Consider the following 18,439-nt stretch of genomic DNA (forward strand, 5'->3'; position numbering starts at 1 on the left):
AGGGTTCATGGACAAAGATCATGAAGATGGACTGGTGTAGGCATCAGTAACCCAGACAAAAGGCTGAGAAGCAAGGTATCAGGGAGTCATCTGAATAGGACTGGGGGCACTGGAAGCACAGAGAAAGCTTCCCACTGAGCCAGATTTGGTCAAAGAGTGAGAATGAGCAGGGAAGGGAGGTACAGTAGCTGAGGGTGCTGAGCATCCTTACTCCTCCCCAGAGTTAGGCCTCCAATCCACCAGCTGCAAAAAATCCCTCCCTCTTATGTCACCAGATCTTTTCAGCCTGAAGTAAGATCCATGTGGCTATTAGACCAAAGAGCCCTTACACAAAAAGAAAAAAAAAAAAAAAAAGTGAAACTCACCAGTCAAAGCCATTGTATTCATTTGATGATTCTACCCACACGAACACCAAAAGCACAGACATGCAAAATGAAATGACCAGACATGGGTAAAATAATCGTTCTCTCTAGAAACAGAAAGAAGAGAGTATAATTAAGTTCCATTTACTCATGGTATCTCAGAAACATCTGCATACACTCATCAGAGGTCTGCATAGCTGTAGTGCATTACCCTCCCCAGGCTAGAGAGACCTCTGTATTCTCTTATCCCTATGGAAGCTTGTATAAGCCTATTTATGACATTTATTACACTGAAATGCAATCATTTTTTTTCTGATGCAAATTTCTTCTTTGAGGAAAAGGAACTTTTGTTACAAATCTCTGTATTGCCAGTGTCTAGCACAGTTCCTTAAATGCAGCTGGCTCTTTGTAACCATCTGTTGAATTCATCCACCTCCTGTCTACCAAATGTTTGTTCAGTGATTCATTCACTGAGTAATTCATTCATTCATTATTCATCAGGTCATTTAGCCATTTATCTTCCCAGATTTGAGGAAGAGGAGACATAGGTGAGGGAATAAACTTTTTTTTTAGTAGTTTATCTTGCACAAATACAATGCCAGGGATTTCAAAAGCTACTTTCATTTTCTTCATTTCTCAATAGTTATATAAGGTATTGGTAACCTCATGTTGCAGAAGAGAGAACTAAGTCTCAGAGAAGTAAAAGTAATTCACTCAAGCCAATTCACACAGCCAAGAAGTATCAGATCCATTGCCCAGATCTGTGAGCCCAAAGCCAAGATGGAGGATATCTTTATGGAGAAGGTAACTCCCTGCACTGAAAATTATATCACAAGTCAACCAAATCAGAGGTTGTCAAACCCTTCCTGGGAACATTAGGTTTAATTTGTTACCTGAGTTATAATCCTGACATTTCTATATCACATGGATGAAAAATTCTGTTTCTTTGTGTCTTTCACACTGCCTGTATTCTGCAAAACATGGATTTAATAATCCCTGCCTTGTGCAAAATATGGGGTTACCGTGAAGTAAGAATTAAGAAATAAAATAGAAAACGTAGAGTATTGACAGACCCATTCTGATGAGAGACATTATAGGTATCAAGGCACTAAAACAACTTCTGCAGTGTAGGAAGCTGAAGAGAACAGCTTTTGACTCAGGTTATACTCACTCTCTACATAAAACATGTGTGGACTTTGATAAACATGTATCAGATAAAGTTACTCCCCTGCTTACAAGACTCCCAGATCTTACCACTATGCGAAAATATAATCCCAACTCCTTGCCATGACCCAAAGGTGCACACAATCAAGTCTTGTCCATCCCTGACCTCATCCCATTCTACACATCAACTCCATTTCTGAACTCCAGCCACGCTGGCTTTCTGTTTCTAGAATATGACCAGATCTGTTCCCACCTCAAGAGTTTCACAGTTCCTGGTCCCTCTTCCTGGAGTATTTTTGCCCCCAGATGTATATATGGCTGGCTCCACCTTTATATTTAAGAGATTGCTCAAGTGACATTGCTTCAAAGCAGTCTTCTCTAATCAGGTTCCCATCCACCTGACCCATTTTCCTATGTATTATCTTCAAAGCTCTTATCACTGTCTGAAACCATCTTTCTTCATTACTGTTTATTACCTAACTCATCCCACTAGAATGTCAGGTATAGGAAGGCCAGAGGCCTTAGTGGTCTTACTCACTTACACACATTCAATAAACTTGTTCTTGTTGAATAAACACATCTCCTTATTTTGATTCTCACTGTTGTCACTCTTGCTCAAAAATTAATAGGCTCCCCTCTGTTTACAGGACAAAGTTCAAATATTTTAGGCTGACATAAAGATGCTACATAATTAGATTAAAATATTCCTTTCCAATCTGATCACTTACCATTTATCATCTTACCTGCTCATAAATTCAATACTGTAAATTTGTTTTTCCCTAAACACATCGCTGTGCTTCTCTATCTCTGGACTTCTGACTACTGCATTTCCTCTACCCAGAATCCCCTATACCATCATTCCTGTAAGTGGAAGATGACTTCACAAGTCAGTGACTCCAAGAACAGTAAAATAACAGCTAACATTTATTTAGTGCTAACCATATGCCAAGCCCTGTTCTAAGTATTTACATATTTTATCTCTTCTTTCCTCCCAACAAACTCCATTGGTGGGCACTGCTGCTACCATCTCCATCATTCAAATGAGGAATCAATCACTAGAATGTTAGGTAACTGGCCAAGGTCCCACAGTGGTTAAGCACTAGTTTGGAGAAAATCAATGATGAAGTCATAAATTGAATCCAGCCAGCCCTTCCCAGAACACAAGGAATTTGTTCTTTTGCTATATGCTAGACTTCTTCCCCTGAGCATAAACAGGGCCTTGAGAATTGCCCAAGGACTTCGAAAATTGTATAGTTTAACTCCCTCTATAGAGAGGCTCAGAGATAGCATATAACCAGCCCTAAAGCAGAGCTGGAACAAGCACCAAAATGTACTCCCAGGCACTGGTCCAGGGACTTTTTCATTATACCACACTGCCTCCAATGCCACCTTTCCTAGGAAGCCTACCTTTTTCTTTCATTCAATGTCCTTTATAGTTCTGTTGTAACTTACTTCATCATTCCTAATAAATATTTGTTTCATCAATTCGCTGTTCTCCATTTTTACCATCACTTCACTAATCGAGGACACCAACATCTCTAACCTTGATTACTACCATTGCTTTTCTCTTTGAGGCAAAGACACCTTTCTGCATTACTCTCGTACTGTCTAATGCATCTTCCACATGATCCAATAATCGTTCCAAAACGTAGCTCAGAAAACAGTAATAGCTTAAAATCTTTAGGAACTCTCAATTCCCTACATGGAAGAAGTCAAATTCTTAAAACCACACTACATCTACCAACTCCCTCTCTACGTTCACTTCCCATCACTTATCCATTCATATCTTCTGCTCCACCTAAAATAAACCTCAGACCAAGCCTTTTGACTCCTCTCCAATACCATTTCTTTTGCCACCCTCTATTCTTTATCTCGGAGAAGGCAATGGCACCCCACTCCAGTACTTTTGCCTAGAAAATCCCATGGACAGAGGAGCCTGGTAGGCTGCAGTCCATGGGGTCGCTAGAGTTGGACACGACTGAGCGATTTCACCTTCACTTTTCACTTTCATGCATTGGAGAAGGAAATGGCAACCCACTCCAGTGTTCTTGCCTGGAGAATCCCAGGGACAGGGGAGCCTGGTGGACTGCCGTCTATGGGGTCGCACAGAGTCGGACACGACTGAAGCAACTTAGCAGCAGCAGCAGCATTCTTTATCTATCCAATTCTTAATCACATGTCACATTCTAAACAAAGTTATTTTTGGCTCCCTCCCTTGTAACATGGACACAGACGTGCATGCTTGGCTCCCTCCCTTGTAACAGGGACACAGATGTGCATGCATATGAATACACACACACACACACACAATTATACCATTTCTCTCAGTATACTGAAATTAAATGTTTACTTGTCTTTTCCTCCAGTAGACTGTGAATTCCTTGAGGAATTCACAATGCCAGAGGACTCGTGTTGTCCTCAGTCACTGGTACAGAAACTAAATAACTGGGGGGGAAAGATATATGGACTGAAGGACACTCATGCCTAATGGGAAGCCTCCCATTCCCACCACTTTCCTTAAGCTCCGCATGTCAGACAACAGAAATCAGTAATCCAACTGGACAGAATCCTGGACCCAGCTAGACCAAGTATATAATTAAGTGAACATACATAATACGGCTGTCCTTTTCTCACTTCAGTGTGCTCATCATTTCACCTTTTACATCACAGTGCCCACCACAGAGCCCCAAAATACGGTTTAAAGAAAGAAAGAGGTGCTCAATGAGGATATACCACATGCTACCACTCAGCCTTACCAGCGATCCTTCATTAGAGAAAATCAAATACTTGCCTGACCAGTAATAAAGGAGCACCTTATTTCCTGCTGGTTTTTGTTTTTCATAAGCACAGTTCCTTTGGGAAACTCACACTGAAGAGAGATTTAAAAATTCAACTATTCCTATACTCCACAGCCAAGAACATCTGACTGACCTAGATCTTACTTCTTCTTCCAGGTTCACTTAATAAAAGAAAAGATGAATAAGTGAATAACAGAATGACAAGAAATTAATAATAAAAGTGAAAGAAAACAAGCACATGTTTCAGGAAAATTAACTGTGGCCCCAGAATTGTGGCAGACCTTTAACAGAAGAGCTAGAGCCCCTGCCTAGTCCTGAAGACTTTAGTGAACCTGTATGAGGGTAGGAACCAGCCCATGTTCCCCAAATTAAAAAAATGTAGTTCAGCTTCTTCCCATCTCTCTGTACCAAAGAGCAGCACTGTCCATGTTTAAATTTCTTCTCCTGTTTGATTTTCCAGTGGCAGCTGTAGCAACCAATAATGGTAGTAACGAAGCATATGTGGTTGAAGATGTGTAAAATCCATGGAGTATCCTTTTTTTGTTTTCTTGTCTGGCTCTGAGGTTCAGTCTTGTTGGCCTTCATAGGCATGGTTCACCTTTTTGCTGTAATAACAAATAAAACAATCAGGATCTAGTAGTTTCTTTAAATGTTTCCTACCCTACCATTCTATAGAAAGTTCCATCAAAATAGATGGATTTAAAAAATTTTTTTATAATCTAGGATAATGCACTGGATTTGGTATAGAAGATGAAAGCTTCATCCTATCTCTCCCACTATCTAGTTGAGTGTTTGCTGCAGTCATTGCACCATTCAAAGTTTAGTTTTCCCAGCTCTAAAACAGGACCATGTTCTCTGCCCTAGCCAACTAACAGACACTGAAGGCATCAAATTCAATAATATGGAAAGTAGAAAAAAAAATTTTAACTTTATTATGCTCTTGAAATAACCTGAAAACTTAGGCAACATGAAGGAGTTACACCAAAAACACAGTCTTTGACTAATAAGTGACTCAGACACACAGCTGCCTGCCCTTCATAATCCAGATGCTTTAAAAGACTGATAAAGAGAAAAACCTCAAAACTAGCTAGCAAAGAAGACATATTACATGTAGAGGAAAAAAGGTAAGAATGTCTTCTTAACATTCTTACAACAACAATGATTTCTCATTGAAAACAACACAAGCCAGAAGACATAGGAGCAACATCTGTAAAGAACTTAAAAAATGAAACAAGTTAACCTGGAATTCAGAACTCAGCAAAAACATAAAAAATGAATGTAAAATAAAAACCTTTTCAGATATTTGAAACAATAAGAATTAATCAATAAGTGATTTATACTATGAGAAATTTTAAAGAAAGGCATTGAGTATGAAGGGGAAAAGTACCTGGTGGGAATCCACATCTACATAAAGGAATAAAGTACACTGAAAATATTAAATATATCAATGGATATAAAATACTGTTTTTCTTATTTTAAAAATTACTTCAGAATTTAATAAACTATTTGAAGCAGAAGCAAAAAAAAAAAAAACAATGACTATTGTAGCTTATAACAACTATAAAAGTAAAATGTATGACAATGGTTCCAAGGCCAGGAGCAGAAAATGAAACTACATTGCTGTATAGTTCTCATACTATATATAAAGTGGTGCAGTATTACTTGAAAATAGATTCTAATATGTGAAAAAAAAGTATGCTATAAACTTTAAAGTGATCTCTGGAAAAAGGTGTACATACATAATAAGTCAAATAGGAGATGAGATGAAATCATAAATCATCAATCCAAGAGAAAAAAAAAAGATAAATAGAACAAGAGAACAAACAGGGAGCAAATAGTAAATGCCAGATTTAAGCCTAAATACATCAGTGTGTGTTAGTCACGCAGTCGTATCTGACTCTTTGCAACCCCATGAACTGTATACTCTTCTGTCCATGGAACCCCACCAGGCTCTTCTGTCCATGGAATTCTCCAGGCAAGAATACTAGAGTGGCTTGCCATTTCCTTCTCCAAAATACAGCAGTAACTCCTTTCAATGCAAATGAACTAAATGCTCCATTTTAAAAAACAACAAAATTGACTAACTGGATTAAGAGAACAAACAACAACAAGCTCCTTACAAGAGTTTGGTTTGTTAAGATAGATTTAGAAAAAAAATGGAGAAAGACAGTCCAGTACTTAGGACTCTATGCTCTCACTGCCAAGGGCCTGGGTTCAAACTCTGGTCAGGGAACTAAGATCCCACAAGCTGCACTGTGCAGCACAAAAACAGGAAAAAAGAAAAAGGTACACCTTGTACATATATCAGTGTTCAACTACCAGGATAATGCCATCGACTAAGCATGGACAAAACTTCAATCACATATAACAAAAAGCTTCTACTACTCACACATCTGAGCTGATCTGCTATCCATTCTGCTGATCTAGACTGGCCTCAGCCATTATGACCAGACAACTCTGCTCCATGTGTCACTCAACCAGGCTGACCTGAGTATGTTTTCATGGTGATGGAAGTCATCCAAGAGAGCAAGTCTCAGTATGCAAGCCCATTTCAAGCTTCTGTGTCAAGGGATGTCTTGAAGTCAAACTCAGCTCATGGTAGAGGGCACAGTAAAGTTGCATGGCAAAGGGTGTGAACACAAGGGTATAACTAAAGGAAGGATGAAAACTGAAGTCAAAGGATATAATCTACCTCACTATATTATCATTAAATCAAAAAACTTTGAGGCAAAAGCATTAGCAGAGACAAAGAGGGACATGTATAACGATGAAGAAATATTTTTAAACGTTTGTGGGCACCTAATTACATAGCCTCTGAAGGAGAAATAGACAAATCCACAACCACGGTAGGAAATTTAGCACACTTCTCTCAATAAATGATATAATAAGCAGATAAAAAAATTGTAAGGATACAGAAGATGTTAACAACTTAATAAACTAGTTTTAACTAACATTTATAAAACACTGTACTCAATGACTGCAGAGTTTTATGTTCAAGCAAAAATGGAACATTTATCAAAAAACACAATTAAGCCAGAAATCAGTAAGAAAGAGACCTAGAAAATCCCACACTTGGGAATTAAACACCATATTTGTAAAAACCCATGGGCCAAAGGAAAATGACCGCAACTGAACTGAGAAAACAGTCTGAACTGGTTGATGAACTTATATGAACTTGGTGTGACTACCGTGTCCTAGAAAGATGTCAACAAAAGTTCTGTGTCTGGGAGGAAGGTAAGCTGCTTGAATACTAAATAAAAGGCAACATTTAAAGCAGAATAATTACCATAACCATTTTCCATATGTACAGATCTCTAACTTTGTGTATATCAGCCAGAGTAGCCAAGTTCATATGAAAATCAATAATATTTAAGGAAAGATCAATAAATATTGTTTCCCTTGCAGCTCCTTCTAAGATTTCCAAACCCATGTATTCAACAGCCTACTGAAATCTCCACTTAAATTTCTTACAAGCATTTCAAAACTAACATGTCCAACACTGAATCCTTGACTTTCCCTCCCAAACCTATTCCTCCTGAAGTCTGTCCCCTTTCAGTAAATGACGCCACTCTTCACCTCCTTGCCTGAGCCAAAAAGGATTGAGATACCAGAAAAACTCACCCTCACCCCATAAAAACTAGAAAACTGGAAACATATATATATAACTACTATAAGAGGTCGAAAAGGCAGCGATGACAATGATCCTCGAGAAGAGAAACCAACGAACATGGCCCTTCACACCTGCAGTGACTTCTCACAAGCTGGGGCACCTGGCATGTAGCGGAGCTTGGTGGGCCCCCCCACCCATCCCCTCTACTCACCCTCCCTCACTCCCCCACTCCTCACCTCCCCAACCCCCGTCTCAGATGGGGATTGGGGACTGTCTCAGGTCCTCAGCATCCTCTGTAGAGCAGAGGGGATAATGGCAGCTCCAGCTTTGTTGGAGGACGTGGTGAGGATGAGCTGACAGGATAGAGTGCCTCAGGATGAGCTGACAGGATAGAGTGCCTCAGGTGTGCCTGCCAACTTGAGAGTATTAATGTAGCTTTCTCTTTCTGGAGATGCTTAAGGGGGAAGTATTTATGGTGACTTCACCATGGAAAACCTAAATCTGGAATTCAAGCTGGAGGGGCCGACATCGCTCAAGCTGAAGGGGCCGACATCTCTCAAGATGGAGGCCAGGCAAAATGAAACGCCCAAAGCTGGAGCGTGGTGGGCGTGGCCAGGGGCGTGGCCTCGGGTGCCTAGTGAGACGCTAAGACTGAATTTAAAGCCAACCGCAAACCTTAGCTCAGACCAACATGCTTTAAATGTTTTTTAAGGTATGCCGTGTTTGTTTTATTTTTGGTTCTTCTAAAAATATTATTTTCGTTCTTCTAAAAATAACATAAACTTAGTTCTGGTTAATCACTTAGTTCAGGCACTTATATTCTAGCCCAGTTATTCATAGTTTCATTTTTTAGCTATTTTTTTCTTGCCCTTTTTCCCCCAAGCTGCTTCAAAAATAGACCTGTGTAGTTTTGTTTCTTTGTTTAATCTTTGATCCACGCAGCTATTTCTCTAGCTCTGATTTTATTTCTGAGCTCTAAATTCTTGTACCCATCTTATGTCCTGGGGTAGACACGTCAAATTCAGTAAACTCTCACCTGAATTATCTTTCCCTTCTAATCTGCTCCATCACCTGCAAGTGCTTCCAGATTGCCAAATAACAAGATCTGAAACCTATGCCTCATTCTTAACTCCTCTTCTCCTCTGCAACACCCCCTCCCTCCTAATAAGGACCAAGTTCTGCTTGTTATATTTCCTATTCATTTTTATCCATGTCTCCTAGTCATTCCGTGTTGATTTCAATGCCTACTAGGCCTGTAATCACCTCCCTGGGTACCAACTGCTTAGTATTGCTATAGTAAGCCTTTAAGGAAGTTATAGTTACTACAGTTGACGCCCAAAGAATCTCACTACTTCCAGTTTACCTTCCCAAAAATTTACCTTTCAAAGATCAGGCAGTAAGTGATCTACAGGAATTAGACACTGCCTTAATGTGATTTAGTGTATGGTGTTCTAATTGGCATGCTGTGTGAAGCATTACCCAGATTGTACAAAGAGGAGGCCTTATGCAGACTACATTTAGCAACTGTGTCCGTTGGCTGGTCAGTTAATTTGACATCTGGCAACCTCCAGTGAGAACCAAAAGCTGTTAGCCAACATAAATTTCCTTGCCAATCGCTGACACTATAGAAACTACAGAAAAAGAAAAGAACCTCAGCAAGAATAGAATATTTTTTCTTTTTTTCAGATCACAGCAGAAATTCAAGCTTGAGGGGATGAAAATATTAAATATATATCTTTAGAAAAATAATCTCAAATTTTTTAGAAGTTTCTTGCAGTCAATTACTAAAGAAAATTAAAATTATACAAATAAAAGGAAAAGTGTGAAAAGCTTAATGACAACATAAGTATCAAAGAAAAAAAGAAAAGAAAATGACTTTTCTATATACTACAAATAAAACTGGACAGTTATCTGACATTTGTTTTCAACAATTATTTTTACAAAATATAGGCTCAAAGTTTAGAATGATACAATTTTACTATATTTTTCAGTTCAATTCAGTCGCTCAGTCGTGTCCGACTCTTTGCGATCCCATGAATTGCAGCACGCCAGGCCTCCCTGTCCATCACCAACTCCCCGAGTTCACTCAAAATCACGTCCATTGAGTCAGTGATTCCATCCAGCCATCTCATCCTCTGTTGTCCCCTTTTCCTCCTGCCCCCAATCCCTCCCAGCATCACGGTCTTTTCCAATAAGGCAACTCTTCACATGAGGTGGCCAAAGTACTGGAGTTTCAGTTTTAGCATCGCTCCTTCCAAAGAACACCCAGGACTGATCTCCTTTAGGATGGACTGGTTGGATCTCCTTGCCATCCAAGGGACTCTCAAGAGTCTTCTCCAACACCACAGTTTAAAAGCATCAATTCTTCGGCACTGAGCTTTCTTCACAGTTCAACTCTTACATCCATACATGACTACTGGAAAAACCATAGCTTTGACTAGACAGACCTTTGTTCGCAAAGTAATGTCTCTGTTTTTGAATATGCTATCTAGGTTGGTCATAACTTTCTTTCCAAGGAGTAAGTGTCTTTTAATTTCATGGCTACAATCACCATCTGCAGTGATTTTGGAGCCCCCAGAAATAAAGTCTGACACTGTTTCCACTGTTTCCCCATCTATTTCCCATGAAGTGATGGGACCAGATGCCATGATCTTCGTTTTCTGAATGTTGAGCTTTAAGCCAACTTTTTCACTCTCCTCTTTCACTTTCTTCAAGAGGCTTTTTAGTTCCTCTTCACTTTCTGCCATAAGGGTGATGTCTTCTGCATATCTGAGGTTATTGATATTTCTCCCAGCAATCTTGATTCCAGCTTGTGCTTCTTCCAGCCCAGTGTTTCTCATGATGTATTCTGCATATAAGTTAAATAAGCAGGGTGACAATATATAGCCTTGACATATTCCTTTTCCTATTGGAACCAGTCTGTTGTTCCATGTCCAGTTCTAACTGTTGCTTCCTGACCTGCATATAGGTTTCTCAAGAGGCAGGTCAGGTGGTCTGGTATTCCTATCTCTTTCAGAATTGTCCACAGTTTATCATGATCCACACAGTCAAAGGCTTTGGCACAGTCAATAAAGCAAGAATAGATGTTTTTCTGGAACTCTCTTGCTTTTTTGATGATCAAGCAGATGTTGGCAATTTGATCTCTGGTTCTTCTGCCTTTTCTAAAACCAGCTTGAACATCTGGAAGTTCACAGTTCATGTATTGCTGAAGCCTGGCTTGGAGCATTTTGAGCATTACTTTACTAGCATGGGAGATAAGTCCAATTGTGCGGTAGTTTGAGCTTTCTTTGGCATTGCCTTTCTTTGGGATTGGAACGAAAACTAACCTTTTCCAGTCCTGTGGCCACTGCTGAGTTTTCCCAATTTGCTGGCATTTTGAGTGCAGCACTTTCACAGCATCATCTTTCAGGATTTGAAATAGCTCAACTGGAATTCCATTACCTCCACTAGCTTTGTTCATAATGATGCTTTCTAAGGCCCACTTGACTTCACATTCCAGATGTCTGGCTTTAGGTCAGTGATCACACCATCATGATTATCTGGGTCGTGAAGATCTTTTTTGTACAGTTCTTCTGTGTATTCTTGCCACCTCTTCTTAATATCTTCTGCTTCTGTTAGGTCCATACCATTTCTGTTCTTTATCAAGCCCATCTTTGCATGAAATATTCCCTTGGTATCTCTAATTTTCTTGAAGAGATCTCTAGTCTTTCCCATTCTGTTGTTTTCCTCTATTTCTTTGCACTGATTGCTGAGGAAGGCTTTCTTATCTCTCCTTGCTATTCTTTGGAACTCTGCATTCAGATGCTTATATCTTTCCTTTTCTCCTTTGCTTTTCGCTTCTCTTCTTTTCACAGCTATTTGTAAGGCCTCCCCAGACAGCCATTTTGCTTTTTTGCATTTCTTTTCCATGGGGATGGTCTTGATCCCTGAGTCCTGTACAATGTCACAAACCTCCGTCCTTATTTTTAATTAACCCTATAAAGCATAGTATTAGTCCCTGAAATTAAGATATTAAATAATTAAGTATATTTCAATGCCAAATGTAAATGTATAAATAAATACATAATGAATGAGAATATCATGGCCTTAACTCTCAAAGCATGTAGCACAGAACTTGATATTCTGATCAATTTAGTTGTAACATCTATAACTTTTATAATGAGACCTAGTTGATTAAGATCAATATATATTAACAGGATAACATAGGCATAGAAGGATGAATGACATGGTCACACTCTGAATGAGTGGATGTCTCATCTAGTAGAGTGGATGTCAGAAATAATGATCAAATGTGATAAATAACCTTGTATGATGAACAAATGAAAGCTTATAGATGTTCCATTAAAAGTGATCACTTTGCTTTTGCACAGAAAAGGAAACTATAAATAAGGTGAAAAGACAACCTTCAGAATGGGAGAAAATAATAACAAATAAAACAATTGACAAAGGATTAATTTCCAAAACATACAAGCAGCTCACACAACTCAATACCATAAAAACGACCAATCCCATCTAAAAGCAGGCAAAAGAACTAAATAGGCATTTCTCCAAAGAAGACATACAGATGGCTAACAAACACATGAAGAAATGCTCAACATCACTTATTATTAGAAAAATGCAAATCAAAACTACAATGAGATATAACCTCCCACCAGTCAGAATGACCAGCATCTAAAAATCCACAGATAACAAGTGCTGGAGAGGATGTGAAGAAAAGGCAGCCCTCTTGCACTGCTGGTGGGGATGTAAATTGATATAGTCACTATAGAAGACAGTATGGAGATTCCTTACAAAATTAGGAATAAACCACCATAAGACCCAGCAATACCACTTCTAGGCATTTAGCCCAAGGAAACCAAAACTGAAAAAGACACATGTACCCCAATGTTCATTGCAGCACTGTTTACAGTATCTTGGATGTGGAAGCAACCTAGATATCCATCGACAGATGAATGGATAAAGAAGCTGTGGTACATATATGCAGTAGAATACTACTCAACCATAAAAAGGAACACATTTGAGTCAGTCCTAATAAGGTGGATGACCTAAAGCCTAATATAAAAAGTGAAGTAAGTCAAAAAGAGAAAAACAAATATCATGTACTAATGCATATATATGGGATCTAGAAAGATGATACTGATGAACCTATTCACAGGGTAGCAATGAAGATGCAGACATAGAGAACAGACTTATGGACAAGGGCAGGGGATAGGAAGGAGAGGATGAGAAGAACGGAGAGAGTGGCATGGAAGCATATACACAAACATATGTTAAATAGATAGCCAATGGAAATTTTCTGTATGATTCAGTGCACTCAAACTGGGGCTCTGTAATAACCTAGAGGAATGAGAAAGGGTGGGAGGTGAAAGGGAGTTTCAAGAGGGAGCAGACAAATGTACACCTATGATTAATTCTTGTTGATATATGATTAATTCTTGTTGATGTATAATAGAAATCAAACCGATAATGTAAATCAATCAAAGATAAATAAATATAATTATTAAAGAAAAAAATAAATAAAATGCAAACCTGAACATGGTTAAAATTCATTCCTAAGCTCCTTAAATTGGATCCTACCTTTCTCTCCAGCTTCATCTTCCCCCTTACTCTCCTTCATTCCCACTCATATTGAAACCCCAGCAAAAGCAAATCCCTTGTACTGCTCCCCTAGATCACTATGTACGTTTATTCATGATGTCCCTACTTCCAGGCTGACCCACTTCCCATCCTCAACTTTCACCTGGCTAACACCTCTTGTTAGCGTAACACTCAGTTTAAGAAGCCTTCTTTGATCATCACCACCTATTCCTCACCAGCAAACTTGGTTAAATATTTGCTCCTCTTGTCTTGTATGTCCCTTGAAATGCTTGCACCCACTGAGATTAGGTAGCAAGCAAGGGATTAAGCAATCTTTTGTGATATGAAGATTGTCTGGAACTTCATTCTGATTTTTTCTTTAGACATCTTTTCCTCTTTTCTTATCAACAGAGAATGAGGCATAGGTCCCGTTAGGGCAAATACAGACCTGATCTTGTCATTCTTGGTTTTAAAGCAGAGGCAAGTAAAACAAAACTAATGCAAGCAAAACGGAATGTAGAAAAGGACACCAAAGAGCTTATCAAATAAGTCTAATTATCACATTCTTATTTCAAAGAACCTTAGTATTCAGTTAATCTCTGTGGGAGGCTTTAACTTTTAAACTTCCCTGTTAAAAATCAGTAATGAAAGTTGACTTCGGGACATGATGTGTTTTACATAAGAAACCACAGATTCCCACTGATACCTGGGAAAGGTTTTTTCCTAGCTTTATTGTCCCAACAGAACTAACTCAATTTTGTAAATTCTTTATAATCTAATTAAATTGTTCTTTTGTAATGAATATTATTTTAAGTTTGATGGACCCTTTCCGATCCAGATGAAAGTATGATGAACTCAAAAAGATTGTTTTGGAAGAATTAGTACATTTTAAGACTCCTTCATAACTACAAACTGAAAGTTTGCTAGTCATTTCTTCAAAACTCTCCTTTCCTTCTGCAGAATATAAGCTTTTAGTCCAAAAGTTTCCATAAGGAGCAAGCTGACCTGTGGTTTTTTTTTTTTTTTTTTTTTCCCTAGTGATCATTGTTACACTACCATCTGAGGGGAAAATCTACTAAAAACAACATAAGAGAATTTGTAGTTTGCTATAGACTGTAAACCCTAATTCAAATACTTTTAAAATATATATTTTCTTCCCCTCTCTCTCTCTCTCACACACACACACACACACACATACACATATGCACAAAGTCATTTGCTATTTAAACACCTAGACTGATGCATGGTCACCTAGGCTGTGTGTACAGAAATTTCACAGTAAAATATAAGAGGCTTATATGTTAAATAACATATCCTTATATATATATATATATATATTTATATAATAAGAAGTATTATAAAAGTGTAGCAAATTCCTAACTTTGCTTGCTTTTGGAAGTCTAGGCAATAGCTATCTCAACTTTTTTTTTTCTTCTAATTACTATAAGAGCAATTTTATTGCTCACTGCTTGGACTGAAGGATGAGTCAGGAGTTACAAGTCAGGAGTTTCTTTAAGTAAAGGTTATCTAAATCTTAAAAATGATAAAATTGACACAAAGAAAGGGATAAACTTGAGACCTATGGATACATGTCACCTCACCAGCTGAATGATTTCCCTTTCTTGGCAGCATCCTGGGGCTTGATATATATTCTAGCCATATGTGAAGCAGTATATCAAGCCCAAAGTTTGGGCAATATCACTACTAAATATATACGATATTCCTGTTTTAAGAAATATCCTTATTTTAAAAAATGAATCTCCTTTTAAATGAAAGATCACTGAAATTAATGCTTTGCTTTTAATATATCATGATAAAGAAATATTGAACTGCAAGTCTGAAGGAGATACTAAATACTAATATTAGGGCTTACTCTCTTAGCAAGAAAGAAAAAGAGGTCCAGCCAGGATTTTGTACAGAGTAGCCTCAAGCAGCCTCAAGTAGATACAGGTTTTTATAAGTGTTGATTGACCTTTGATTCTGTGGCCAGAAACCAGTTATTGGCAAAGATGCACCTGGTTGTTGGTTCTTCTATAAAACCTTCAGTTTAGTACCAATAAGAGAGTATGAGGTATAAAGCCTCCTGACAAACCAGGTTGCTGTTATTCCGTTGCTTATTCATGTCTGACTCTTTCTGACCCCACAGACTACAGTGCACCAGGCTTCCCTGTCCTTCACCATCTCCCCGTGTTTGTTCAAATTCACGTCCATTGAGTTGGTGATGCCATTCAACCATCTCATCCTCTGTCACCTGCTTCTCCTCCTGCCCTCAATATTTCCCAGCATTGGGGTCTTTTCCAATGAGTTGGCTCTTTGCATCAGGTAGCCAAAGTATTGAAGGTTCAGCTTGAGCATCAGTCCTTCAATGAATATTCAGGTCTGATTTTCTTTGGGATTGACTCTTGCTTTTCTTTTTTAATTAATTTATTTATTTTCATTGGAGGCTAACTACATTACAATATTGTGGTGGTTTTTGCCATAGATTGACACAAATCAGCCACGGGTATATGTGTGTCCCCCCATCCCAAAACCCCTCCCACCTCACTCCCCATGCCATCACTCTGGGTTGTCCCAGTGCACTGGCTTTAAGTGCCCTGTTTCATGCATCAAACTTGGACTGTTCATCTATTTCACATATGGTAATATACATGTTTTAATGCTATTCTCTCATATCATCCGACCCTCTTCTTCTCCCAGAGTCTGTTCTTTGTGTATTTTTTGCTGTCTTGCATATAGTGTCGTTGTTACCATCTTTCTATATGCTATACATATGCATTAATATACTGTATTGGTGTTTTTCTTTCTACTTACTTCACTCATAATAGGCTCCAGTTTCATCCACCTCATTAGAACTGACTCAAATGTGTTATTTTTGCTGCTACTGCTGCTAAGTGGCTTCAGTCGTGTCTGACTGTGCGACCCCATAGATGGCAGCCCATCAGGCTCCACCATCCCTGGGATTCTCCAGGCAAGAATACTGGAGTGGGTTGCCATTTCCTTCTCCAATGCATGAAAGTGAAAAGTGAAAGTGAAGTCGTTCAGTCGTGACCGACTCTTAGCGACCTCATGGACTGCAGCCTACCAGGCTCCTCCGTCCACGGGATTTTCCAGGCAAGAATACTGGAGTGGGGTGCCATGTTCTTTTTAATAGCTGGATAAAATCCATTGTGTATATGTACCACACCTTTCTTATCCATTCATCTGCCCATGGACAATTAGCTTTCTTCCATGTCCTGGCTATTATAAACAGTGCTGCAATGAACATTGGGGTACACGCGTCTCTTTCAATTCTGGTTTCCTCGGTATTCATGCCCAGAAGTGGGATTGATGGGTTGTATGGTAGTTCTATTTCCAGTTTTTAAAGGAATCTCCACACTGTTCTCCATAGTGGCTGTACTAGTTTGCATTCCCACAAACAGTGTAAGACGGTTCCCTTTTCTCCACACCCTCTCCAGCATTTATTGCTTGTAGACTTTTGGATAGCAGCCATTCTGACTGGCGTGAAATGGTCCCTCATTTTGGTTTTGATTTGCATTTCTCTGATAATGAGTGATGTTGAGCATCTTTTCATGTGTTTGTTAGCCATCTGTATGTCTTCTTTGGAGAAATGTCTGTTTAGTTCTTTGGCCCATTTTTTGATTGGGTCATTTATTTTTCTGGTACTGAGCTGCATGAGCTGCTTACATATTTTTAGATTCTTTGAAAGTTGCTTCATTTGCTAAAATTTTCTCCCATTCTAAAGGCTGTCTTTTCACCTTGCTTATAGTTTCCTTCGTTGTGCAAAAGTTTTTAATTAGGTCCCATTTGTTTATTTTTGCTTTTATTTCCATTACACTGGGAGGTAGGTAATAGAGGTTCTTGCTGTGGTTTATGTCAGAAAGTGTTCTGCCTATGTTTTCCTTTAGGAGTTTTATTGTTTCTGGTCCTACATTTAGGTCTTTAATACATTTGAGTTTATTTTTGTGTATGGTATTAGAAAGCATTCTAGTTTCATTTTTTTACAGGTGGTTGACCAGTTTTCTTAGCACCACTTGTTAAAGAGATTGTCTTTTCTCCATTGTATATTCTTGCCTCCTTTGTCAAAGATAACGTGTCCATAGGTGCATGGGTTTATCTCTGGGCTTTCTATTTTGCTCCATTGATCTATATTTCTGTCCTTGTGCCAGTACCATACTGTCTTGATGACTGTTGCTTTGTAGTATAGCCTGAAGTCAGGAAGTTGATTCCACCAGTTCCATTCTTCTCTCTCAAGATTACTTTGGCTATTCGAGGTTTTTTTCTGTTTCCATACAAATTATGAAATTATTTGTTCTAGTTCTGTGAAAAATGCCATTGGTAGCTTGATAGAGATTGCATTGAATCTATAGATTGCTTTGGGTAGTATACTCATTTTCACTATATTGATTCTTCCGATCCATGAACATGGTATATTTCTCCATCTATTTGTGTCATATTTGATTTCTTTCATCAGTGCTTTATAGTTTTCTATATATAGGTCTTTTGTTTCTTTATGTAAATTTATTCCTAAGTATTTTATTCTTTTCATTGCAATCATGAATGGGATTGTTTCCTTAATTTTTCTTTGTTTTCTCATTCTTAGTGTATATGAATGCAAGGGATTTTTGTATATTAATCTTATATCCTGCAACTTTACTATATTCATTGATTAGCTCTAGTAATTTTCCAGTGGTATCGTTAGTGTTTTCTATGTAAAGGATCACGTCATCTGCAAACAGTTAGCTTTACTTCTTTTCCAATCTGGACTCCTTTTATTTATTTTTCTTCTCAGTGCTTTGGCTAAAACTTCCAATATTATGTTGAATGGTAGTAGTGAGAGTGGGCACCCTTGTCTTGTTCCTGACTTTAGAGGAAATGCTTTCAATTTTTCACCATTGAGGATAATGTTTGCTATGGGTTTATCATTTATG

The 18,439-nt window shown here is 38.4% G+C and overlaps 1 protein-coding gene across 18 annotated transcripts in view; it reads right to left on the reverse strand.

Annotated features, from left to right (window-relative positions):
* The window catches only part of LOC147342476 (glycerophosphodiester phosphodiesterase 6-like), a 173,941-nt gene extending 165,389 nt beyond the window's left edge, over positions 1 to 8,552 (reverse strand). For 7 of the 18 annotated variants that reach the window (XM_086385737.1, XM_086385734.1, XM_086385741.1 and 4 more), the window contains exons 1-3: positions 8,171 to 8,550; positions 4,733 to 4,929; positions 366 to 469 (exon numbers count right to left, since the gene is read on the reverse strand). In XM_086385737.1, the coding sequence (XP_086241863.1) occupies positions 366 to 469; positions 4,733 to 4,915 (287 nt within the window). In that variant the 5' untranslated portion in view covers positions 4,916 to 4,929; positions 8,171 to 8,550. Of the gene's footprint in view, positions 1 to 365; positions 470 to 4,605; positions 4,930 to 6,713; positions 6,975 to 8,145 lie in introns of those variants that run through there. The other 11 variants (XM_086385739.1, XM_086385735.1, XM_086385726.1 and 8 more) reach the window with 6 other exon arrangements.
* Positions 8,553 to 18,439: the final 9,887 nt, after the last annotated feature.

Source organism: Bos grunniens, chromosome 29 (genome assembly GCF_055505025.1).
Source record: "Bos grunniens cultivar Pamir isolate PY7600 chromosome 29, Bosgru_T2T1.0, whole genome shotgun sequence".
Lineage (NCBI taxonomy): Eukaryota > Metazoa > Chordata > Mammalia > Artiodactyla > Bovidae > Bos > Bos grunniens.